Genomic DNA, 25,928 nt, shown 5'->3' on the forward strand with positions numbered 1-25,928 from the left:
GGCTAGCCTTTTCAAGGGGCATAATAATCAAAACTGTGTACACAAAAACTATTTTTTCTGGGATTTTATTAGCAAGGTTGATAAAATAAATATATGAATACACAAAACATGGTACACGAATGAAAGAATAAAAGAGTCAAAACATCACATGTTACATAGTAACTGCAGATAATACTGCAACTTATTTTATTTTTACCGCCAAGAACTACATTACATGACTGAGATGAACAGAGGAAAACATAACAAAATGTTTTCATATTTTAGTCTCTGCATTTAATACACACATGGAATGAATCTTTATCTTTTTTTTTCTTTACAGTTTTATGTTTTTTGTACAAAAGTGTCTAGAAATAATACTTCTACTTGGTATCTGTTTCTCCATCTGTTCGTCTACTATACATCATCGTACATATTCACAGGAGGTTTTGGTAAATCTAAACACAGAGGAACAGTTATCTTTACAAAATGTACATGATATGAACAGAGTACTGCAAGAAGGTTTTCTACCATAGGATTAAACCTGAGACAAAAAGGAGAGAAAGAGAAGCAGAGAAAAGGAATAAGTTATACAGCACCACTACAATATATATAATTCTCACTGTTGTTGCATACACAAAGCCAAGCATGTCGTGCCATGCAAGTTTGTGCTGCATTCAAGCACAGAGACAGGGAAACGGAGAGAGAGAGAGACGGAGGCAGCAGCAGTATGTAAATGAGCACTGTGCACAGTCAGGGATCGTCTCAACAGTTCTTGAAAGCAAACACTGCATGGCACTCTTGTGATGCAGAGTTTGGAACTGACAAAGAGAATTCCAGAACTTTTCTTTGCTGCAATAGTTTTTAGTTTTACAGTATCTCATGAATACATAGTGAATGGCAAAAGAGAATGTTCTTAGAAATAAGAAGCATAAAAAATACTTCAGTCACATTTCAATATGATCTCTTTTTTATACCCTTCTTTCATACAAGATAGGGGGGGGGAATAGAGATACACAATAGGATAGATACATAATAGTAGACATGAAATAACTTAAAACACAGATTGACAAGAATTTGAATTACTTTAGCACAGGTTATTTACCTTATTAAAATAAAAAAAGAGCTATACAACTGGAGCTGCAAAAGGAAATACAAAAAATTGTCCCTTCGGATCTCGATATTTACATATAAACATGTACATTTGCATGAGAGTTGAATTGGCTCCTCAAGTGATGATACTTCTTATGTACAAACTTCATGGCCAGAATTCACAAAGGAGGTTTGTTTGAAGAACCTCCTTTGTGAATTTGGGCCCTTGAGTTTTCCATTTAATCATGGTAGTCATGATTTATAGCAACAAACATAAACATGTTTCCCTGATTGTTTTTGTCAAGCATATACCTAAAGTGCATAACTGAACCCCAAGCAAAACGACTTGTTAATAAATTAAATTATATTCTTTGAATTTTATCCATGATCTTAATTGGCTATAGAGGCTGATAATGAAATTAAACTGTACAATCTTAAAAAGGTATCAAAATAAGGTACCACTCAACGACATATGTGATCTATCATTAAAGAAAATAAACATAAAAAGTAATACATGAATTGTATTGGTAGAGAAAAAGAGGTTAAAAACTATTCCAAGAGATAGAAAAACAATTTTGATAAGATGTACTGGGCAATAAAACACACCCTTTATTAGCTCAATTGAGAGAGTTTCATTTTCATGTGTTTCCCATAGGTTTAATAACAGAAATCAATTTTTTGTTGTGGTGAACAGCTTTGTAATAATCAACTAACAGAGGCGGGCATGCATTCATCATGACAGTGAATACCACATATCTTGTGCTAAATGCAACAAAAATAAGAAAGAAAACAATAAACCATTCAACAGTCTTGCGTTCACTGGCCAATAACGGCAGTATTGCTACAGAAACATCAGGATATTTTTACCCTGAATTTGGCACAAACAAATGTGACTAAAGAATTCCTTTAGCAACCAACAAAATATAGCGATGAAAAATAAAGTACTATCATTTCGACAACTGCATAATTACGGATCTATTGCTCTATTTTGTAAAATCTTTCCCATGTCTCAAAGAAATGTGTAGTACATTCTTTGCCTCATCCACCTACAACAAAATACATTTTACACAAAACTTAACCAGAGACAGGTGTACTACCAAAGTTTTACTCCTGTTTTTCTTTTTTTTAATTTTCCATTAGGATCTTGTTATTGTTCAGATTGACAGGAAACCAATACACTGTCAGCAAAATGAATTAGTTACCTTCATCAGAATGTGTATGTTTTTCTTAAATGCACATATAAACCTTCTTGGGCTAGAGTAATTGCTACAAAGTATTTGATAACAGTATTCCCACCCCCCCCCCCTCTTTTTCTTCCTTTCTTTAAAAAAAAAAGGTCAACATATATGGAATTGTACTTCCTCCGACAGATCTGTTACCCACAGTTCACTTTTATGCAAGGAGGTCACATATAGGGTTGTAACAAATTGGACTGGGACTTTCCAAGTACATGTACTAACTAATGGAAAGGAAATCAGGCTACATGATTTACATGAAGTCCTAAACACAGATTTTTTTTGTTGGGTAGTAACATACTGGGTTATACCAAATTTGGCTGGGGCTTTTTTTTCCCAAGCAATAGCTAATGGATAGGAAACCAGGCTACATGATTTACTTGAAATTCTTAACACAGACTTTTATGTTGGGTAGTATAAACATGGTGGGTTATAACAAATTTGACTGGGGCTTTTTTTTTCCAGGTACTAGCTAAGCAATAGGTTATCGAGCTACATGTACAAGATTTGCATGAATCTAACATGTTGACTTTAATGCTGGGTTATATATTAGACCATCACATGTACATGTAGCAGAGATCCAGTCAATGTTTCAGATCTACCTGGATCACGACACAGGAAGTCTCACCTATACCTCATAGCGCCTATCTCATGACCGTCACCGAGTACTCGAGAAGGAAATATATATTACCTTATCTCATCGTGGCCTTCCCTTATGCATGGATAATAGAGTGGTGAAGTGTGACGTCATCAAAAATCTATTTTTGGAATTTCTCAATTTTTTCTTCATTTTCCGAAAGAGCATCCATAATACTGTCTGAATGTCGAAAACCAATTGAAAATGTTAAGTATTAGTTGAGATATGACCATCTGAATAAATAGATTTCCTATAAGAACTCAGTGTTACATTGCTCTTGTTCATAACATTACGAGCCAGAGCAATATAACACTGAGTTCTTATATAGGACATCTATTTATTCAGATGGTCCTATCTCAGCCAATACTTAACATACTCAATTGATTTTCGACATTCAGACATTATTATTGATGCTCTTTCGAAAAATGAAGAAAAAATTGGGGAAATTCCAAAAATAGATTTTTATGATGTCACAGCTTCGGTACTCTATACTATCCAGGTAACCACATTGCTCTTCTATTCTGTAGTTGGGTGATTCATGCAAGAATCATGTCCCGTGTGACTTATGTCTGGTTTTTCCCCCATTTATTTAATCTTAAAGATGAATATGATCTTTATATGACCACCTAGTAATTTGGGCACCATTTATTAAACCGTTTAGTAAATTATTAATGTAGGCTCAAGGGCTGAAATTACTTAGGGAGTATTACGCATACGGTAATCCTTGCATACCGGTATGTATCTCATTACACACAGATACGCAAGTATGCCTAGGACCATTGTTGTGTAACAGCTACTTTTTTAAATCTCCATTTGCTATTCATTTAGTACACAAAACACCTGCTGTTGTTCTTGACCATGAAATGTGTGAACAAACCTCAAGGTTAGAGTTTGCAACAGGCCCGTCTTCATCAGCTAGAGATTGCCAAATCACCTGCCATTTTAACAATCCAGAACGCAAATTATCCAGCTAATTTGCGTCCTCATCAGCCCGCAGTTGCAATTAGCGGGATATTTGGTAGAGATAATCATCCAAAGATATCTTGGGCTATAGTTTGCAAAATATCACGCTATTCATCCGGTGCATCTACACCAGCCCGAAGACTCGCACTATGCGCAAACGCTGAGCAAAATATCTCAAGCTAATTTCTTGAGGTCGAGTTTCGAGTTTCGAGATCGAGTCTCGAGCTGATGAAGACACGATTTGTAACTTCAGGCTATTTCCTGAATCAGAAATAGCGGGCTATTTGGCAATCTTGAGCTGATGAAGACATACCTAATGTGGTATCTGACATGTGATAAACCTTCTGTGACCCTGTAGGAATTGCAGTTTGGATTGATTTATACTCTACAGCAGGTTTCATTTTAGCGTGGGGTTGGTCAAAAGACCAGTTCTTAATTAGGGCATGGTTCAAAAGAACACCTCCATCTGTGTTCCTTAGAATGTACTGTTAGTGCATTACATGGATAATGATTACACAACTTTCATGAGCACGCATCAGGTACGGTGTTTGTCTAGGTAGATTTTACAATTTTAGTTCAAATGACCTTCATCTGCCAATGCACAGATTGTATCTACATTCAGTCAACCTACCTTACTTTTGAAGGTCACTTTCACAGGGATTATGATCATACAGATACAAGGGTTATCGCTATATCATGCAGGATCTCGACTTCCCCATCAAGTCCTGCTCTGGAGAGAGAACCTCCTGAGGTTTTCTACCTTACCTTTGAAGGTCACTTTCACCGATATTCTAATGAGTTATGCCTCAGTCACACCTTTGTGTATTTGGCTTGCGTATTGCGGCGTATTTATGGCAAGCCGTTTAACATTTATTCCTATTTCTTGATATCAAGAAATTATTTTCAAGTGTAAAGCAATGGTAATTCTTGATACCAAGAAATAGGAATAAATGTTAAAACGGCTTGCCATAAATACGCAGCAACACGCAAGCCAAATACTGAGGCATTATCGCTATATCTTGAAGGATCTTGACTCTCCCCTTCAAGCCCAGCTCTGGATGAGTTGGTCAATATACACAGAGAACCTCTGGAGGTTACTACAGGGCGAGTCATTGCTGGTTTCTTTCTTAAAATAGAAGGGAGAAAGAGAAAGAGAAAGGCAATTGCGAAGCTTTCCCTCACCACCTCTGAAGTATAAAGCGAAACCCTCTGAGTGAATACATCTTGGATATAATGCCCAAATACAGATACAGAAAATTATTTCAATAAACTATTCCCACCAACTGCAAAAATAAAAACATTTAAAAAACAGTGTATTACTCATCTTCACATACTGATATAGCTAACAACTAAATTATTCATACCCTTACTAAGTTTTGTAATAATATGAAGAATGTATTTATGTTTCTTGAGAGTGTGGCATATTAAAGCTCACATCTAAATGTATTTAACTTATTCACCTTTCGTTCTTGAGTTACAGAAAGCACAAAACATCAAACTTACAAGGGGCATGAATAATTCAATTGTTAACTACATGTACAAGTTGATCATCGATTACAGGCAGATAGATGTATAGACTATTATTTCTAGTAAAAGTAAATTGAGGACTGTTGGGCAAAATAAAATAAGAGACAGTCAAAGCCGGATTTGCATTCAGGAACTTAATGGTACAGCCTACAGCATGCCAACAAAATAGAGAAGAGTTAAAAAAAAGAATGTTGAAGAAAAAAGTTTCATGACAGGACCCGTTATAGACACAATTATTTTAAAGATTGCAAAGGTACCACCTCAACTAGACAATAATATTCTAGAGATAGACAAAAATACCTGAAAAAATAATCAAAATAAAGTTAAATTGATCTCATTTCCTTACATAAGAACTGATAATGATATCTTCATCAAATATTTTTCTTCCCTCTCGAAATCTTTTTGCTTGAAATCCAGAAGAAAAAAACAATTGACCAATCTAATCCCTCCCTGGCAGTTATAGATCATTATAATAATATCTGCAGACATATTGTGAAAACGATGTTACTCGTCATGGCAGACTAAAATTGCTCGAAACCAACACCATTGGTGCTTGCGCAGATGTCTCTTTGAAATTTACGTAAACGCAGCCAGTTTTACACAGACATTAACCAATGAGTTGTCCTAATTTTGGTTTGTTGTGACAACTAACATCGTTCATATAACATAAAAGATAACATCGATTTCAGAATACTACCCCAGGTTTTCTTACAACATGATGTCCGTGATCCAGCACAGCAAATATCTCTCTGATTCTAAATGGTTGCATCAACCTAGGAGTTGCACTAATCAATTTTATTTTCACCTCTCTTCACAAACCACAATCAGCCTTGCTTCCTGGAACTAGTAAACTCCTTCAAGACCTGCAGACATCCTGCAGACTTCTGCAGACATCTCCTGCCCTGGCCAAGGATCTCTCGACTCGACCTCAGTTGTTCAATCTGCTCTCAATCCCCTCGATCTGGATGATTCCATGCAATATGTCCTGTACGACATATGAAATTTATTGATTTGTTTTCATTCAAAATATTTAAACCTCTCGATACGACCACTGACTATTTTTCTTTCTTCTCATATCAAGATTTCTTTCTTCTTCTTTTTAGATGAAGTACATGTATATAGAAAAAAGATGGATGTCGAATAGGGCACATCATACAGAATCACCCCTCTGTATTTCCTCTGTGGTGAAATTCCTCAGCCCTTAGTGACAGTTGACTTCTCCTGCAGTTTCTTCTCATGGGGGAATCCTTCTGCAGTTTTGTGACAGTGGAATTCCTTGTATTCTTGAGGCTTGGTCGAAGGCACAAGGTCCGGAGACAGTTCTGTTCTGTGGTTTGCAGGAGTGGTCCACTTGACGTATCCGGCTCCTCGGCAAGGTGATAAGCATTGTTCCTCTGTTTGGCTTTGGGATGATTTGATTATGCTGTCAAAGCATCTGGAAGATATAAATCAAATTTGTTTCAAGTGTTATTCAAACTGAAGAAAAGTATACAGCAAAATAAAAAATCTCAATGCATATGTCTGAAATGGATATTGTATCTTATTACATTGAATGTTGAGGAAGTTAAACACACATATAGGCATAACATACACAGTTCAGACCTAGAGTCTTTTCTTATAAACTTACATGTACCTTTGCAGGTTTAGTGAGAGCATGATTGCTTTAATTTTCAAAAATCAGAGTAAACATTTAAGAAAGTTTATTCATACAGAACTAGTTTTTGTAGTGATACATGGACTTGCTACATGTACACATGGATAACCGACAGGCATACAATTAAAAAGACATTACAAACTCTTTTGTTTGTATGACCCGAGTTAAATCAATAATTCACTGTTTGACGCTGATCAAAGGTGTTGTCAATCTTGTCCACTAGCTATCCAACATTCTTTTTAGGTGACTGTCATTAATGATACAAATTTATAATGATTTACATGTAGGCCTTCAAATTCACAGGGTATGTTTATAGAAATCTTGTGAGCTGTGGCAAAACAGCTTAGTAACAAGCAGGAACATGTTTACGAACTTGCACATTAATTTCAAAAGCTGATAGAACATTTCAAATGCAGGCAAAAATAGAAGTAAAGTAGATCTGGTACATTTATAACTTTCGTCCAATTTCACATGTTTTCTTGATTTTGGTGCCGATCAAGTTTCTTGCCGCGAAATAAATGAATTACAACTATGCTTTCTGCAATTTAAAGACATAATTTCCTCGCCATGAAAATAGCTGTCGTTAATAAATATACAAAGTAACAAAACAAAGATGTTCTTTGATTTTTTGTTGGTGTATGTTGTTATTTTGGTTGCAGTAAATAAAAACATAAATATAAATGAATAAAAAAAAAGGTACTTTGTGCATATGGGTCACAAGAGACTGGTATTAGGGTTATAAAGCCGGGTTATAAAGCCAGGGTATAAAGAAAATGCATGCCTCTCATGTAGGTTGACACAATACTACACATACAGAAAAAGCAAAGTACAAGTGCCTGTAAATACAAGTGCCTGTAAATGCGAGGACTGGTCAATTTAATGATGTCAGTCGTTTCACATGCCTCAATGGCTGAGTAATATTAATAATCGCTGACATATAACACATCATGTAGCATTAATAACCTGAACTCCTTACATATTGCAGCATATTCTCAGAAAGAATGTGATTATAACACTCTATCTGGAAGTGCCATGATAATCCCCTTCTTCATTGTGGGCATCAACACAAAGACAAGACAGTTAAGACACAATAAAAACATGTGATTCATAGGCAAGGGAGACCACAGAAACAGAAAAAATGCCATGCACTGTTCTCTCTTTCAATCCATTCTAGACTTTCTGGTACTACATGTAGTACAAGGCCTTATGGAAACCTAATCTATCCCTTTAATCTTAGCCTACAGGGTATGGCTGCATGTACTACATGTAGTATGGTCAAGACGCAGGACGCCCACTTTATGGGTCAAGGAAAGGCCATTGATGAAGGACTAAGGATGAAAGAGGACGAAGAACAAGTTTGACTGCAGAGATGTGTGAAAACTAAAGGTCCATCATGCAAGTGTAAGTGGTAGTGAAATAAACCAACGTTTTTCCCACATTGGTTTTTCTGCAATGTACTGTAAATGTACCTCATGTGTAATGTTTCTACCGCATGTATGTTCAAAATGATGAAAGGTCATTTCTCATAGTCATACACACATGCAACCAATACCTGTGCACATGCACTGTAACATACACTGCATGGTAACCTGCTCATGCAGGCCGGCCCACTATCACAACCAGCAGGTACACTTGACCTTTGACCTCAACTCCGAACATACACTCCATGTAATGTTCACTCGCTACTGCTGTACAATGAATCAGACAGGAATTAAGATGGAGCTGACAAAGTACACAGGACAAGATAAATATTACAAACTGGTACATTGTATACAATATGTATGGTATATAGATTTCCTGATTTTCCCACGCTTGAGTGACATCGCACTTTTGTCGATTGTAAATCAGTCATGATGCACGATAGAAATGTAAATAGAGCTTGATCTTCTCACGCCAAATATGTGAATTAATATATTTATTAACAATAATTCCTCTGCAACTAGCCAAGGGGTAGAATTTCAAAACAAATACATTCTAGAAACTACGATTTGCATATTATCAATCAACTATGAATCTAACCTTGTAGGTCCTACACCCCTTTAAAGGGGAAAGGATTTATAGTTTTCAATCTCAAAGCAAAGATATTGGTATAATGGCCTGCAGTTCAAATCTTCATGAAGTACAGAAAACTGAAAAGTGAAACAAAAAATTTTCCAAGAGCAATTGACGACTGTGTCATATTGATAACTTCAGTCAAAACCTTGTTAAAAATAATAACACTTTAAAACATGTATCATCTCCTGACAAACATGCAGGTACATGTATGTATACAACAAGCAATTCAAGATGGCGACCAGGAGCTAGGGATGAAATCACTGCATTCATATTCAATGACTCATCTTGAATTCCCTGAACAAGCCAGGCTAGGCAAGCAAAGTGGCCTCCATTATTACGCATACAGTCAGCATCGAGTTTCCTCACAATGCACACACTGCTGGCTTACAGCTAAGCACTGCATGGAGTGACCCACCCTACTTTATAGTGTGTGTTGTGGTTTTACATGTCTTGTTGTACAGCTTGGTACTCAAGGTTGCATTTTCTCACTCCCTGCCCAGTGGGCTAATCTCAGAGTCTGGCAGCCATATTGGATTTCTCCATCTGTTCTTTCTCCACTTGGTAAATGTAGTTCCCTTGAATATGGTGTACATGTAGCTCCTCCATTACTTTACTTAATATTAGCTCAATGGTACTAGACTCACAGAGGTGTATTCCAACAATATACCATGGCTTGATAATATTGAGTTATATCATGAAAGCAATTAAGACACGTACAGCAAGAAAAATAAAACCCATATCGATCTACGTGTCATACAAAATGATACAACTCAATGTTCAATTACCACAAGTATATTGTATGCTGCATGCCTTTGCACCAAACCTTTTATCTTAGTATCTCTAACTAATTTCAAAGCAGAAACAATTACGGTATATTTTAGTGAAGCTCGAAATAGATGTAGGCCTAAACAATACTGTATCTGTTTTGGGTATTTATACGTTGTATTACTCAACCTATAACTAAGTCTCCAGCATGTAACTATCACTTTGAGCCGTACTGGTTTTACTAATGAAGAAAGCTTGAATTCAGTCTTGAGCAGATGCAGGCTTTGATGACTGCTTCGCTATCAAGATTTGAATGAAGTTTTGCTAATTGGGAAGCACAAAGAGAAATCTGAACAAAATTAAGATATCAGAGGACAACTTGCAACATTTGTATGCCAGAAGTTTAGATATTACATTAGTTACTGTACTAGCATATCAAACATTGTTCTACTTGATAGAGATTTATACAGGTTAAAATATCTGTCTTTTGATGAAATTTGCTTGCCCTTGCTCCGGCCTCCATCAATTATATGTCCAACTTACGTACCTTAATTAAATCTACAGAGTATCTCCATGTGCATGTGCTGTTGTACAGGCATTATTTATGTAAATACTTTGACCAGGGACGATCGAGGCATGCATTTTATGAGCTGCATTGATGTGACTATACTTTAGTATTCATAAATCTTGTCTGCCCTTTAGTGACATTTATTATACAAATGGGGATAAACCATGGTTACTTTGAATGATCTCACAAAGTGAATGATTGATGAAAGAGAGCTCTATTGCTATTTCGGCTCCATTTTCACTGCAATGCCTATAAAGGCAGAGTCCATACTTGAGCACTGATTTATACATTGAGCATGATTTATACTCACTAGCAATGTTTCCTGTAAACATATGAAAATGAATGCATGTCCTACAAGCGAGCTACACGTATTTGCGCTGTGCTTATGCCATTTCCTGATGTACTATTCCAACTGGAAAAAATATTGCAAAGAACATGCCATATCTGACGAATGCATCTTTAAATATTTTACTAAACAAGAAATAGTATAAACCTACAAAAACGGGTTCATGTAGGTCCATAGTTTCTTTTACATGTCTGTGTTTACTTTGCAGAATAAAATCTCATTTTGATGGACTGGTCAACAAGAATTGTAACCGCAGGAAGACAATTAAGATACAGCATTTTTGTGACTTTAGACTTGAAAAACCCATAAACCGTTTCCAAAATTACCCTGTAAGAGCTTGCTCAGAAAATTGTAAATGGCTGTTGATGAGATGTTTCAATAAACTTGTGTCAAATAGATTAATCTATTAAAGTGTATCTCATTGGAATCTTTTGTACTATGGATTTTAAGTACCAATGTATGTATAACTGATTAGAAATTGTTGACGTTTATTTATTAGATATTGTCTAGGTACTTCCTCATTAATGTGACGTTGCCTACATGTAGATTTATACTTTATTACAAATAAGCTTCCATGTGTTAATGCCCTTGGTAGTTATAGATGATCTTATGTTGTCTAATTGGCTCATATAGACTTAAAAGTTAAACACACAATATTAAAGTGTCAAGAGTATAGCAGTATGTGTAAGCTCAACGGAGCATCTTCAATAGGCCGCACGGTCTATGGGTCTCTTTGTTCTCTCTGACTGCATTCATTGGGCGAGGACTACTACGCTTACACAAAGAATAAAGACAACTTGGCTGCAGACAAAGAAACAAGCCCCAAAGAATGTAGTGCATTGTCCCTCAATCAATGCAATTCACCTTTATGTAGGTGCATGACTCCTCATTCAGTAGAATTTGATAGTGCCAAATATCTCTGATAAATCACATATTGTACTGGTCAGTAAACTAAGCAGATTTGATAGTGTTCGAGTACAATAACTGTACACTTCCTACATTTACGTATATTGAGTTTTACCGACAGTCTGCCACAAGAGCAGGGAGAGACAGAGTCAGAGAAAGAGAGAATTTTCCTCAAACATGCACAAATTACATATACATGTACTAGGCCCTTGTCAGTGTCATGGGGACTAGGAAAGGATGAACTGAAAACTACTTATGTCAGGATGTTAATTCCAGCTTCTGTCATCTCGTCCTTTCCCATAACATTAGCAAGCCAGAATAAAGTTCTCTGTTGGCCTGTCTTCATCAGCTCGAGTTTGCCAAATAACCCACTATTTTCAGACTCAGAAAATTATCCCAAAGCTCGAAAATGCGTCTTCACCAGACCGATACGCTCATCACAAACTAGCTTGGACGGGCGCAAATTAGCCTGTTATTTCCCATATAGCAGGATATTTTGGAAACAAGACCAACATTTCTCGGGATATTTTCTCGACCAAATATCCCGCTAATTGCAACTGCTGGCTGATGAAAACGGAAATTAGCTGTATAATTTGAGATCGAGATAGTTAAAATAGCGGGTTATTTGGCAAACTCGAGCTGATGAAGACATGCCTTATGACTGTAATCTTGATAGTTGACACAGCTGTCATTCTATTTCTCTCTCTCCCTTTCTTGCTTGACCTCTTCATCACTTGCCCTCTCTCATCATCTATCGGTCTGTCGGTCGAATCTTTTTGTATTTCTTTCAGCCTCCTCGTCCCTAGCCTGTAAGAAATTCATACTTCTATTTTTGTCATCTTTTCTATCACTACACCGGTTTACTAACATATTCAAATTTATGGATGTTTCTTTCCTGGGGACCTAATGACAGGTTATTCCACTAACCCGTTATTAATGAATGAACTACAATACATGGAATCCAGTCTGCAAACATTACTTGTTATGGCAAGCTTTTAGATTGTCAAGAACAACCTTTGTTTAAAAAGTAAGCATATTATTTGATATGCTAGTAAATTGGTCTATTTTGAGAACATTGCTACCACTTTCTACACGTAACTTGTTCTACATCTAAAATGGCTTTCCTTTTTCTTATTCCTTCCTTCCCTCCCGCCTTTGATCTGTACGTATCAATCATTATCACATGTCTCTCTTACTTCCTCTATTCCTCACATTGATCTTCCTCTGATACTTGAATGTTCAAGAAGAATTTGACAAATGCTTGACGGTACTTTCATACTGACAACATCCTTCATCCCGTGGTATAAAAGTTGCAGCTGCAAAGCTAGTGAATATATTTAGACAGTCTACCAATATTTGAGTCCTACACGAGATACACGGCCTCAATCCAGTATTTTACTGTGTGAATTGCAGCAAAATGTATTACTTATGCAAGAAGTTTCTAGTATTTCAGAATCAGGAGGTGGAAGACTGAGATAGGGGGATGGAATGAAGATATTCAATTTACTATAACGTTTTTACAGAGCCGTTTTGATTTCGAAAAAGAAATCAGAAATCTAAAAATCAGAGTAGAAATTCCTTTTTCAGAGTATCCTCTGATATTGATGCAAATAAGTTAGGATCATTCAAACACTATGTAAAAGAATAATGAAAAGTATCTCACACCCATCATTACTAAATAAAAACTACTAGTAATAATAAAAAAAAATCTTTACATAATACATGAGTCATCCCTGAAATCTGAGGGATAAAAATGACCAAAACAGTATCCAGTTCGTAAGCAGAGAGATGACATTTCTTAGGCCGGGGATGAATTACTGACTTTCATATCCCTCAAAGGGCAATTAAGGTTTGCAAATTAAATGTATTCAGAAGCTATGCTGGCTTTAAATGCCAAGGGTAAGCCCAATGAAAAGGCAGAAATATCCACACACAAAAATAAAATGTTACATGAAGATTTGAAGAACATAAACCCTTTCAGTCAAGCTCTTGACATTCAGAACACTATCAAATTATCAAACCAATTAATGGTAAACAATGATTTCAAAAATCATTGTATGCAATGATTCTGGCAATTTTCCAACTATTTCATGACCATCTCTTTATTCTCTCAACTAATGTTTGTTTTTCCTTCATGTATCCAGCTCTTAGCAGCAGCAACAACAATGCAGCATGTTACTTTTCCGAGACTTAATTCCAGCCTTTTCTCAGGACACACTAAAAAAGAGACAAGGGACATCACTGAGAGAGCAAATATACTTAGGGTCTGCGGAGAATACTCCTTGTAGCGCTCTTTGTGTTGTACTATCAAGATAATCTGCCATTCCAAGTGCACGCCTATGCTTTGGGTGGCAATGGGGTCATTGGCACTGGGGTTAAAGTTCAAAGTGGAGACTGGGTTGGGAAAGGAGTGTATGTTCTTGGTGTTTGGCACACTGCCAAATCTACAAGGCATTCCTCTGTAGGAGAAAATCTACCAAACATCTTCATGTTGTCATAATTATCCCTTTGTGTCTCTCTCTCTCTCTCTCTCTCTCTCTCTCTCTTTCTCTTGCTCTTTGTCTCTCCATCTCGTCTCTGATCTCTCTCCCTCTCTCTAACTCTCTCCCCTCCCTCTCTCCCCTCCCTCTATCTCTCTCTCTCTCTCTCTCTCTCTTTCTCTCTCTCTCTCTCTCTCTCTCTCTCTATCTCTCTCTCTCACATCAATGTACACATCCATTAGTGTTGCAATGCAATACTTCTTGGAGTACATGTTCATATTTTCTCTTGTATGAAGTATGACGTTCCTCCACCCTAGAAGCATTTTTTTTCCTTCTTCATCCAAGGTAGCTGAAGAATTCTGAAAGCACTACTTGATTCTTGGTAGCAACAGTAGAGGTCAAAGGTGAAAGTAGCTCTTCCAATTAGTCATCACCCTCCTTATGGAATTGACCTACATTCTCTCTCACACAAAGGATGTGTGTGGGACTGTGGGTGTGGCTGTGGGGGAAGGAGGAGGCCAACCCTTCAGTCTAATACCGGTAGGCAAATATGAACTATTCAAGTATTCATATGGTGGGTTTGTGGGTGGGTAGCTACAACACCCTTCCAGTGACTCCCACCAGCAAAAATCATATTCCGTATTCATATTTAAGGCAATAGTGGGTTTTGGTGTGGATGGCTGCAACACACTTCGGTTCCACTGACAAAGTTATACTGGTAAATACCAGTAATACAATTTAGAGGATTTCCAGGTTTGTGGCAGAAACAAGCGGCTTCAAATGACGTATTCAAATTAATAGATATTTAATGTTCATATTATATCCTAAGATATATGTGGTCTGCAGAGTGCACACAAGACATCTATCAAAATATGACCTTTGACCCAATAAAAGACGGAACACTGGAGGCAGGATCATCAAAATCTATAGGCTTGTAGAGTATATCAAGATACACCTCCATACAAAATTTGAAAGAAATCCGTAAAGGAATGTGGCAGTTAGAGCGCACACAAGAATATGATGCAGCGGCGTTACAGCTGCCGGATCCAAAGTATCATCCGGCATACTGCCAAGGGATACAATTGGGCAATATGTCAAATCACTCCATTCTCTACACACTGGCAAATAAACGCATGAGGATATCTCGATCCCGTCAGCTGAAATTGCAGATCCAAAGCCGCACTTTACTCTACAGACTACATCTCTCTTTGGTCTACCAGTCAAATCTCACGACTGGAATCTCATTTGCTGTCTATACGGCGTGAGATATTTTGGTGTGTTACGAATCTAGGTATGGAATATCTCACTCCATAGATGGACTACACAGAGAGAAAATTAGTTTAAACTTAAAGAATCATAAAGTATAATAAACATTTAAGCTTGGGCAATGGGCATGATCAGAAGCTCATCTACAGGACACTTCCTCACTGCAATCAATTACTGACTGCCTCAGTACCAATAGGCACACCTGTACCTGGTCACAAATTCATCTTTTATCTTCAAAGAGACCCCTCAATTAAACCCCTATTTAACTACACCATGTATACAACAAACTAGTTTCTTGTTCCATTGCTTGAGAAGTGTTTTTATTCAAGATTGACTTAACCTGAGACACTTTTTGTTACGACTGATACATATATATATATATTACAGTGGAGGGCACAAGCAACATAAAACAAAGCAACAAAAGGCATAATGCTGATGCCAACTGAACAAATATGGGGCCATATCCTGAAAGCTTTGTTATCGTTTGTTGGTAAAAGATATATCAATTTGGTCTCGCAAATGATATAAAAAGGATAAATGTGTTTTACTGGTGCATACACAAATGTGTTTTACTGGTGCATACACAAATGTCTAGACCTCTTAACTGATGAATAACTCTAACCAATGAATTGCCCTAATTTAGATGTACAGTGAAACCCGTCGGTAAAGACCACCCAAGGGAGACAAGAAAATTGGTCTTTATAGGCAGGTGGTCTTTATGTACAGGTTCCTTTAGAACATGTTTCAATTACCGGTAGAAAGGTTTTCAACAGAACCATAACTTGTGGTCTCTGTAGACAGGTTGGGGCTAAAGCAGGTTTGACTTTATTTAATTTAACATACTTTCACTAACTTAAAAGATAATATAAATTCCAGAATACGGCCCCTGTACCTTTAAAATCTAGGTCTATACTACTTAAAAATTAAACCGGATGCTGGGTTTACGCAAAATTTAAGTCATGTCTGACAAAGCAACTTTAACAAATTGATCTTATAGAATTATAATAATATTTCTGCTTTATTAGGTGCTACGTACATCTATGATGTCTCTCAAAGCACTTTACAAAAATATTGAACAAACTAGACATGTCGACCTTGACTTAAATCAAGCTCAAAACCAGCATCGAGTTTAATTGGTTCAGTAGAATATAGACCTTGTAATTGAAAGACTGTATCACTCACCTGTGAATCTAAGCCGATTTCCCTTGAGCTGTTGCCAACTTGACGAGTCAATCAGAAGGGAGAGGAAGACGAGAGAAGATAGTGAGTACAGACAGGCATGGATCATGATATGAATCATCTATAGACGATCTTCGGCAACGTGTTTGTTCCTCACAAGCAAAGAAGACCTGTTTTTGTTATCAACACTTGGTCTGTGACATGAACTGCTAAACAAAGAATGCTTCAGACAAAATAGACATATTAGTAGTTGAAATCTAGATGGTAGATTGACATAAATTGCAAAATGATGGTTGATAAGTGGGCTAGATCAAAAATATAACTATTTAATTTTTCCTATCCCCCCCCCCTCCCCTCTGAAAAAAATAATGGAATTGAACAAGAATATCATACATTTCAATTCTTACATGTACTGTATATGCCTGGACATCAAGAACAATATGTTCATAGAGTTAGTCTTGATGATCTTCAATTTACACTCTCCATCAAAATCAATCAATATCTAATTGTTTTGTTATTTAGCTCAGAACATGAAGAGTACATTTAAGAATAAAATATTATTTGAGATTGAAACAATTTTTTGTTGTTATCAATGAATAAGAGTACCGTATGTAAAGGAGCAACTTATAAGTTAGCAAAGTTCAAATTATGAGCAGATTAGTTGAGCTTCAAAGCTTTGGTATATTTTTCATCAGATCTTTAGCATTGTGCATATAGCGAAGCCTGCTACTGAAATGTGTTTAGAAATAATGTAAGAAAATAAAAAATGTGGAAAAAAATCCTTTTCTGTTAAATGCGAACACAATTGAATGGTTAAATGCTATCATGTAAATTATGTGAGTTATATGAACTCTATATGAATAGAACATTTTCATAATGTAACCATATTCAATGCAAACATCTTTGTGAAGTGCCTAAATACAGATATTTCATTCACTTATAGTGAATAATTGTATTTAAATAAACAGAATACAAAATGCAAAATGAAATAGTTAGTATTGAGGCACTTCACAAAGACTAATTGGTGTTATTACGAAAATTTGAATTTCAATCAGCTGTAATGATATATTACAAAGCAGAAAGGAAATAAATATCAGAATATACATATAATGTGAATATTAGTGAATATAATAATGAAGGAGAGAGTATAGTCGATGAATGTAAATATAAGTATTACGTTTCAGGAACCCACAAAATTATGACAGTTTTAAGAAAATCAACTCTATTTTAAGGGACTGGGTGGAGAATTAGATCTATCTCATACTTTGGCAGAACAACAAAACAAACTCAGAAAATCAAAATTACATGTACTTTAATGACTTTCAAATGACAGTATTATCAAAGTAACTGCTCTACGAGAGAGCAAAAATACATCTCTATAGCCTTGCTTACAAACCGGTATGACATACCAAACCGCCTCAAAAAAACCTACCATGGCATAAAACAATGATCTAAGCAGTTAAGCGCAGTGCTCTTCACTTTTCTTTGAATTACGACACACAGATATTTCAATGCACCTATATGTAGGAGCATTGCTGGCTTGCTGCACACATTTTTTCCCTAACCCACCTCCCATTCCTTCATACATGTATGTCAAATGAATGTTACCTCAATTGTATTTTGACGGAGAGGATTATGAAAAGGGTTTACTAGGGTATGAGTGAAAGAACCACATTGCATCTTTTTCTGCCAAGCCGTATGGAATTCTGCTGAGCCATTTACGGTCCTCAGCAAGCCACATCCTCATATTAAAAGGAAAGGATGCAGGAGAGAGTACCTCGGATTTGACGCCCTAGAAATAATTGGGTCCTATGGTGTTTGCCATGATTTCATAACCATCTGCCAAGAACTCTCCAAGGATGCTACTATGATACTAGTGTTACTGGATTCCACTAAACCTCAATGTCACTAAATAATAAACAGAATAGCACATATTTCAAGGAGGCCAAATGCAAAATATATTTTGTCAGTGGCATGAACTTTCCATCCCTCCCATTCATGAAACACTGTTTATAGACCCCCCCCCCCTACTCCTGCAATCATAAATTGTCTATGGTACCTCCCCCCCCCCCCTCCAAACCACCATGACATATGGTCTATAGAACCCCTCCCCATCATTCATCATGAAACATTGTCTACTGTACCACTACCCTACCCCCTATTATGAGATATGAATCGTCTGTAGTATCCCCTCCCACATTATAAGTTATGAATTGTCCGTAATACCCCCCCCCCCCTTTCCTCTCCCAACTGCCATCATTGTATAGAGAAGTTAGAGAACCCCTCCCCATCATTCATAATGAAACATTTGTCTACAGTCAAACTACCCCACCCCCTATTATGAGATATGAATTGTCTGTATTACATACCCCCCCCCCCCCCATCATGAGTTATGAGTTGTCTAATGTGCCCCGCCCCTTTCCCTCCCAACCACCATCATGTACTCAATTGTAGTAAGCCTTCCTTTCCTCCCCACTACATAGCAGGGTTGATCACTGCCATGCCACGCTTCATGCTGTTCATACAGTACTTACAGCCAGACTGCAGGCACTTCCTGTTAACAAACATGAGCACAGCGTCTATATATGTGCATGTACTTGCAGCTGTGCATATCTGTTCTTCTGTGCCATATTACTATCCCAACATGTAACAATACAAGAACTATGTCTAATGCATTTGATACTGAATGATTTCAGAACCAAATTCATGGGTACATTGCCAACTGTTGAGAGAGACTCACATATTTTACTCATTGTACGGTTGTGCTTCAAAATATGCTCATGGTCCCCTTTTCTACGAGGGGATTTTTTTTCCTTCTCATTATGAGAATGTCAATACAAAGACTTGAAGCATGTGTCCTTGGGTTTTCCATGGAGTTTGATACATCCTCCATTGACTGTGAGGGTTCACAAACAATTCAAATACACTGGCACATTCTTCGAATGCAAACGATGTGTATACATTACACTACACTGTTCATCCACAATGTACAGCACAGCTTGTAAACTCTCAGAAGAACAGACTACCTGTACTAAAGATACTTGAACATGATCAATATGACAAGGAATGACCTTTGACCTCAGACTCTTTATGTGTCCCACCTACAGTCCATGGTATCTACTGAATTTTGCAGTATTGCTGGCTTTCAACAAGTCCTATACTAAAACCTGTATACAAATGTACAGGTAACATCAGTAAAGGGTTCCATGAGTAAGACTGTACGAGGAGGAACATGTAGTCAAACCTCTCTATAAAGGTGACTCAAAGGAAACAGAAAAAGTGGCCACTGTAGACAGGTGGTCTTTATAAAGAGGTGGCCACTAAGACAGGTTTCATCGTACAATTGTTTCATATCCATGTAAATCAGATGAATCAGGATGATGATATTAAACTGATTCTATATCTGACACAGGATATGAGTCAGACATAAGGTCCAAGACTGAATAAATTTAGCAAGAGCTCTGGCATCTGTTGAGAGACACTTGGTCATTATGATTTGTGTGACTGTGTACGCATGTATCTGAAGAAATTGGTTTTAAATGCATACAATACACACCTAATTGACTGTTTTCATGAATGTAAACGGTATGTGTAGGCTACATTGTATGTCAAATCCTGATGTTAAGATGATCTTTTGAGATTTTGGCCCCAAACCTACCTACCGGTAGTCGAGATGAAGTGTTTTTTCTTTAAAGAAACAAAGATAATTGGTGTAAAGCCTTTGACTAAATACCTTAAATTCCTTCATTGTTTTGATACCGTAAGCTATTAATGTAATTTCTAGGGAGGATTCAGTCCTATATGTACAGAGCCTGCCATACTTTTTTTGCTGTTACTCATATGTTTCACTCTGGAAAAAAATGTGTGTGTGTGTGTTTATTAGGGTTTTAACAGACGTGTATCAATCAGATATGATTATTCACATCTGAGACTGGCCATCCAAAAGACATGACCCAGTTTTGAACCTGGGCCGATCAGAGTCACGAGTACGCGAAGAGAGAGAACTGATAATACCACGGAATGGCGCGGATATTACCGCTAAACCAACTCATATTGCTTTACTAGACCAACTACAGGGCCTGGACAAAATAGGTAGGACAATTTTTTGATAATTATATTAAGTTAAAAAGTTGTTATTATTTATTCAATGTGAGAGTTCCCATTTGTTAGTATGGGGTTGTCAAGTTTAAACATGGTCAGACATGGAGAAGGGGGACTATTAACACAAAGACAGGAAAACCCAAATTATGTGGCCATGTCGGTACAGGGCCAGTCAACTCCACAAAGGACAGGAACAGATTTGCAGGCACAATGCAAACAAAAGTCGATGGAGGCCAAAAAGCATAACGGTAGTGCTAAGTTTTATCTATGCAATGATTGAAATAACGTATTCCTATCTTGAATTTTCTTTATAACCATCAGCTGCCAATTTTTCTGGAATAACATACCATACCTTACCTCACTTTATTATAGGACCACTGCTGCTACGACTTCATTATTACAATGAAGAAGACTTGATAATCATAAAGATGCCTAACAAACTGTTTTTTACACATGAAGATGAAATACTATCTGGGTTGTTGAACTTCAAGTGTCTGAGCAACAAGCTCAGGTGATAGCTCTGGAGACCTGTAGCTAACAGCTCTCTGCCTATTGATAAAATGTTAACAAAGACATCTCCTGCAAAAGAAACTACAAAAGAAAAGAATACCAAATATGACGAAATATACCTATAAATGTACATTTGCAACCGTTTATGTACAAACCAATAGCCTGAAAATGGAAGAAAATTTATTTGATCTTTTTCTCTTTTTAATGGAGGAATATCAAGGTATTTCCGCCTCCGAATGAAACAGTAAATGGTTTCTGTATCTGGGTAAAGGAAACTGTCATAATAGCGTGGGTTCCCCAGGAAGAGAGAGAGAGAGAGCGATGATGCAGGATTAGTAGATGAATCTACAGTGACTCACCTTGGGTTAGGATTTGTTAAGTGGAGTTTCAAACATAGTATGGAGTTCTCGTACTTCACTGGACAGTGCCTCTGCAGCCTTGGTTGCCTGCGAGATGGCCTCTTTGTACAGCCCCTTCCTCTTCTTGTCGTAGTGCTTCTTGAACTCCCCCAGGAACGGTGGAAGCTTGGTGAGCGGCATGAAGGAGATGGAGCGCGACGCGAACCAGGTGATCTGGGCCTCCTGCAGAGTGATGCCGCCCTCGTTGCTTCGGGTCACGATGATCTGGACGATGCGTCCCGGCCACCAAGGGAACCCTGTGATCTTCCCCCAGATGATGTCACCTACACAGACTGTCCGACCTCCGGGCAAAATGCTCTTGGTCACATTCTTCTTGTGGTTGCTGGGTTTCACTTCCTCTTCTTTCTTCTTAGGGGCTACCGTCGACGATGCGTCAGAATCAAACTCATATTCTGAATTGTTGTTGTTGATGGAACCATTCTGCTTGCCCTTCTTACCACCTTTCCTTGATCCTCTACTAGTATAAGATGAACAATCACTGGCTGTGTCACTGATCTCAAATGGCGGCAAGATATTAGGGGTGCATGGCAGTTTTTTCTGCATGATGCTTAGTGGCCGATACCCATTAAGTAATGTTATTGGCTTGACAGTGACATTTCCTACTAGTTTTTTTCCATTCACTATCTTCGGTGACCCAGGTAGAGGGCCATAAGTTCTCATTGATAATGTTTCTGAAGGTATTGAATAAGTTCCTTTGGTCTTTACAATCCTGATCTTATCATGCTGGGTATTCACTGGTGCCTTATGCAGACCATTCATCTTCTTTAAAGAGTCAATTGTATGCTTACCAAGTGAAGATAACGGTGACAATGGAACGGTTAGTACTCTGTTCTTATTCTTGGAACCGATCCCTGTAGAAGGAGAACCTTGCTTAAAATTGTTTGTGCGAGGTGGTATCCTCACAATCAACCTCTGTCCTTTCCCAGGCGTTGCATATGATATCTTGATGGCAGGGCTAGTTTTCTTGAGAGACTTGTTTACTGACTTTGCTGGAGTACTCAATGGACGGGAACCTGACGCCCCTGCATTTGGTTTAGCCATATTTGTTCCACCATTTGTAATCACACGAGGGTCGGGTCTGGGCTTTTTGCGGACAACATCACCTGATGAGTCTGCTTTCCTCTTCTTCAGACCGTTCTTATCAGGTCTGTTACTTGCAGCAGTCTTTGCTTTAGCTGAATGACAAGCCCCTTTGCACTTGCTACAAAGCAACTGTCGAGGCCGCAGCCGAAACTGTCTAGACCTTACATGGCTAATTGTCTTTGGTTTGATTTCTGGTGTCTTCTCCTTCTTGCCGAAGAGAAGTGGTCTTGCAGGGGGCAGTGGCATATTTTGGAAGTAGGACTGTCTGAAGCTCAAGGCAGAGTCCTCTACTTTTGTAGCAGTGTCCCCTGTGCCCGGATCCTGTTCGTGCTTGATGAAAGCGGTGTCTATGACTGGCACGCCAAACTCCTTGTTAAGCCGTGAGCCGAGGTTTGAAGGGTCTGGTACACCTACAGGACATGCTCTAAGAGAGCACCATAAACACACAAAGAATCTCAATTAGACATTTGGGCATAGTTATCTGACTAATATATGTACTGGCTACATGTAAGGTATAAAATTAACCTAACCTGGTTTCATAATTGGAAATGGGGAGCATAATAAAAGATTTGGTTTTCATCCATTTCTTGAGATGAAAATCAGTAGGGTCAGGAGAACCAGTTCTTTTTCAAATTTCAATAAAATAAAAGCTCTACATCAGCAGCATCCTAATGCTCTTGCTTATCAGTCTCTATAATAAGAGACACCTTGTGTTTTTTTATAGTAATTATAACAAATCTGTTCAACAATCTGGCTGTTGGAAGAGTTTAATACCCTCCAATTCCCTCTTTTTTCATGTGGCCAACTCAATATTAGGGTTGATATTTTTAAACATGTTCAGTTGACAAATTTGCTTGCTTTGAGCTATTGGGCAACTCTAACAGTACCCTTTATTCACTGTCAAACAGCTGATACTATCGGAAATCCCAGAACTAACTCAGGATGTAAAAGGAGTAGTGAGGGTTCAGGGATACCAGGACGTGTACAGCGGATAAATTTGTATGCATCTGTTCCTATTATTAACCTGTTGTATACCATTTCATTTGCTTAACACATGCTTTCTATAGATCCCAGTCTGAGAGTTCTAGGAAGATGCTGTTGTCAATAGATTATTTGCATAGAATTGGAAAATGAAAGACATTCCATGGTAATTATCATTTTATAAAAAGTTATATATCTCTTATTTGTAGGATGTGTCTCATAAACCTAGATTCTGGGGAACAAATGTACTGGTATCCAACTGTGGAGAGCAGCGCAGAATATGAACATATTTTATTATTGACAAAGATATATTGATCCATGACATCTTGAATCGTTTGGTTTTTCTGGAGTCACTTTTGGTAGCAACTAGAGAACAGGATTCACACTTTCCAAGTAATTAGTAAAGCTACACTGTAAGGCTGAAATCTGAGGGGAAATATAAAATGCATTGTGGTATCAGATTAGACACAACATCGGGAGTTAAGGAGTTAAGGAGTAGGTCAAGCTTCAGCAAATTCTCCCACCAGGCTCTTGGAATCCTGTCTAAATCTGAGCATAAGAAAGAATAAAATAAAAATGTAAAATTCAAGAGAATGTTAGCGCTACAAGAGGGGAGATAAAAGACGACTTGTGACTTTCATTAAATGATACATCTATCTTTTGTCTCCTGATCAGATGAAAAATTTCAAGATGACAAAATCAACTTTTCGAATTCCTTGAATAATATTGCAACTTTTCTTTTTTAATTCGTTGAATAATATTGCAACTTCAAACCACATTGCAGCTGAACAGAATTTGTGGTAGACTCCTTTTTTCCACTAGCACTAGCACTAGTCTATGTTCCTACAATAACTATAATAACTACACAGCTAACAAACGGGCAACATTAATGTCCATATAGATAGTCAGACACAGAAGGAAAAAAATGCTGTGACTCTCCTAGTCTCTTGCAGGATATTCATGACTGAAAAACGTCATATCTTACCAACAAGAAGTCATATTTTAAAACATGACAGAACAGAAGTTATAGAGACATCTTGACTTTGGGTAGTTCCATCAAATGGTTACAGAGGGCTTAAACTATAGTCATGATTTTTGTTTGATTATAACCAAACCTGGCTCTAGAATTTAAATTGGACAGAATCTGATGACTTGCTGAAAGAACATGCTGAAAGAAAACGTTAGTCATTGAGGAAAAGTACAATGTTAGCTAGGGCATACATTATTATTAATATAGAAAGAATTACTTCTGATCACCTGTGGTCTTAAGGTGTCATTTACCCAACACAGTGAAAGCTGTTCACCTCCACTCTTTCGACCTCAGATTTTACCCTTTCATTTTTTTAACAACTTCTTTTGCATGAATTAAGTTGAACAGCGGCAGACTACAAAATAATGGAATCGGTTACACCATATGTATCTCATTATCAATTTGTTTATCGTCATTACGGCTACTTTAGGAAATTGTTATCTTTAATGTGTTTCTCAGAGGCAAAGATGTTTCAAAAGCATTAATGCAAAATGACAAGTTGGGCGATTGGAATGGGTAGCAATTGTGTCAGCGACATAAACAGCAAGTCAGCAACATAATTTTAACTTAAATCAAGAATATCATATATTTTTGATTTCTTTCACCTTTCCAATATTGTACAGATATAATTTCATCTTACTTTTATTAAATAAACCTGTTATTATAACTTTTGGCATCATCCTTAATTTTGACAGCACCCTCCCAACAAAATCCTATCATCATAATCGACAGCCAGGCCCACTCCTATATTTTTCGAGATTTCATGGTCACTTTTTACACGTATTTTTCACTTACCCTGAGTTTGAGTCGATCAGAACACCACGAAAAACTTTACCCCCGGACTTCAGTGATACCATTAGCAGGTCTGGAAGAGCTTGTTCAACTTCAACTGGTAAGACAGATCCGATTTTCGGACTGTCTTCTACGATTTGCGAAGCCATTTTTGGCTCCAGTAATACAGCTGACATAGCCAGCTTTTTTCATGGGTCGGGTCTGGCTATTTGTGTACTACGTGAATGGACAATTTAAGTCCCCATTCGATTTCACACGCCGCATACAAACACAAACGCATCAACGAGAACAAGGGAAAAGCTGTGTGTATCCCGCGCAAGGACACACAGCGCATGCGTAAATGTATTGCTTTCAGCGAAGTAT

General features: G+C 37.4%; 1 protein-coding gene across 3 annotated transcripts; it reads right to left on the minus strand.

Annotated features, from left to right (window-relative positions):
- Nucleotides 1–6,228: 6,228 nt before the first annotated feature.
- On the minus strand, nucleotides 6,229–25,816 carry LOC115918656 (PWWP domain-containing protein 2A-like). 3 transcript variants are annotated; one of them, XM_030986141.1, is made up of 4 exons: nucleotides 25,569–25,816; nucleotides 21,674–23,186; nucleotides 16,653–16,690; nucleotides 6,229–6,865 (listed from the first exon to the last, which is right to left on the minus strand). In XM_030986141.1, the coding sequence occupies exons 1-3, from the start codon at nucleotides 25,739–25,741 to the stop codon at nucleotides 16,661–16,663; spliced, it is 1,716 nt and encodes a 571-aa protein (XP_030842001.1). In that variant the 5' UTR covers nucleotides 25,742–25,816; the 3' UTR covers nucleotides 6,229–6,865; nucleotides 16,653–16,660. The 3 variants fall into 3 exon arrangements, with proteins under 3 accessions (XP_030842001.1, XP_030841999.1, XP_030842000.1); XM_030986139.1 differs by having other exon boundaries at nucleotides 21,620–23,186; nucleotides 25,569–25,815; XM_030986140.1 differs by lacking the exons at nucleotides 6,229–6,865; nucleotides 16,653–16,690 and adding an exon at nucleotides 16,700–16,872 and having other exon boundaries at nucleotides 21,620–23,186; nucleotides 25,569–25,815.
- Between the last annotated feature and the right edge of the window lie 112 nt (nucleotides 25,817–25,928).

This window comes from Strongylocentrotus purpuratus, unplaced genomic scaffold (genome assembly GCF_000002235.5).
Source record: "Strongylocentrotus purpuratus isolate Spur 01 unplaced genomic scaffold, Spur_5.0 spur5_scaffold_15, whole genome shotgun sequence".
NCBI lineage: Eukaryota > Metazoa > Echinodermata > Echinoidea > Camarodonta > Strongylocentrotidae > Strongylocentrotus > Strongylocentrotus purpuratus.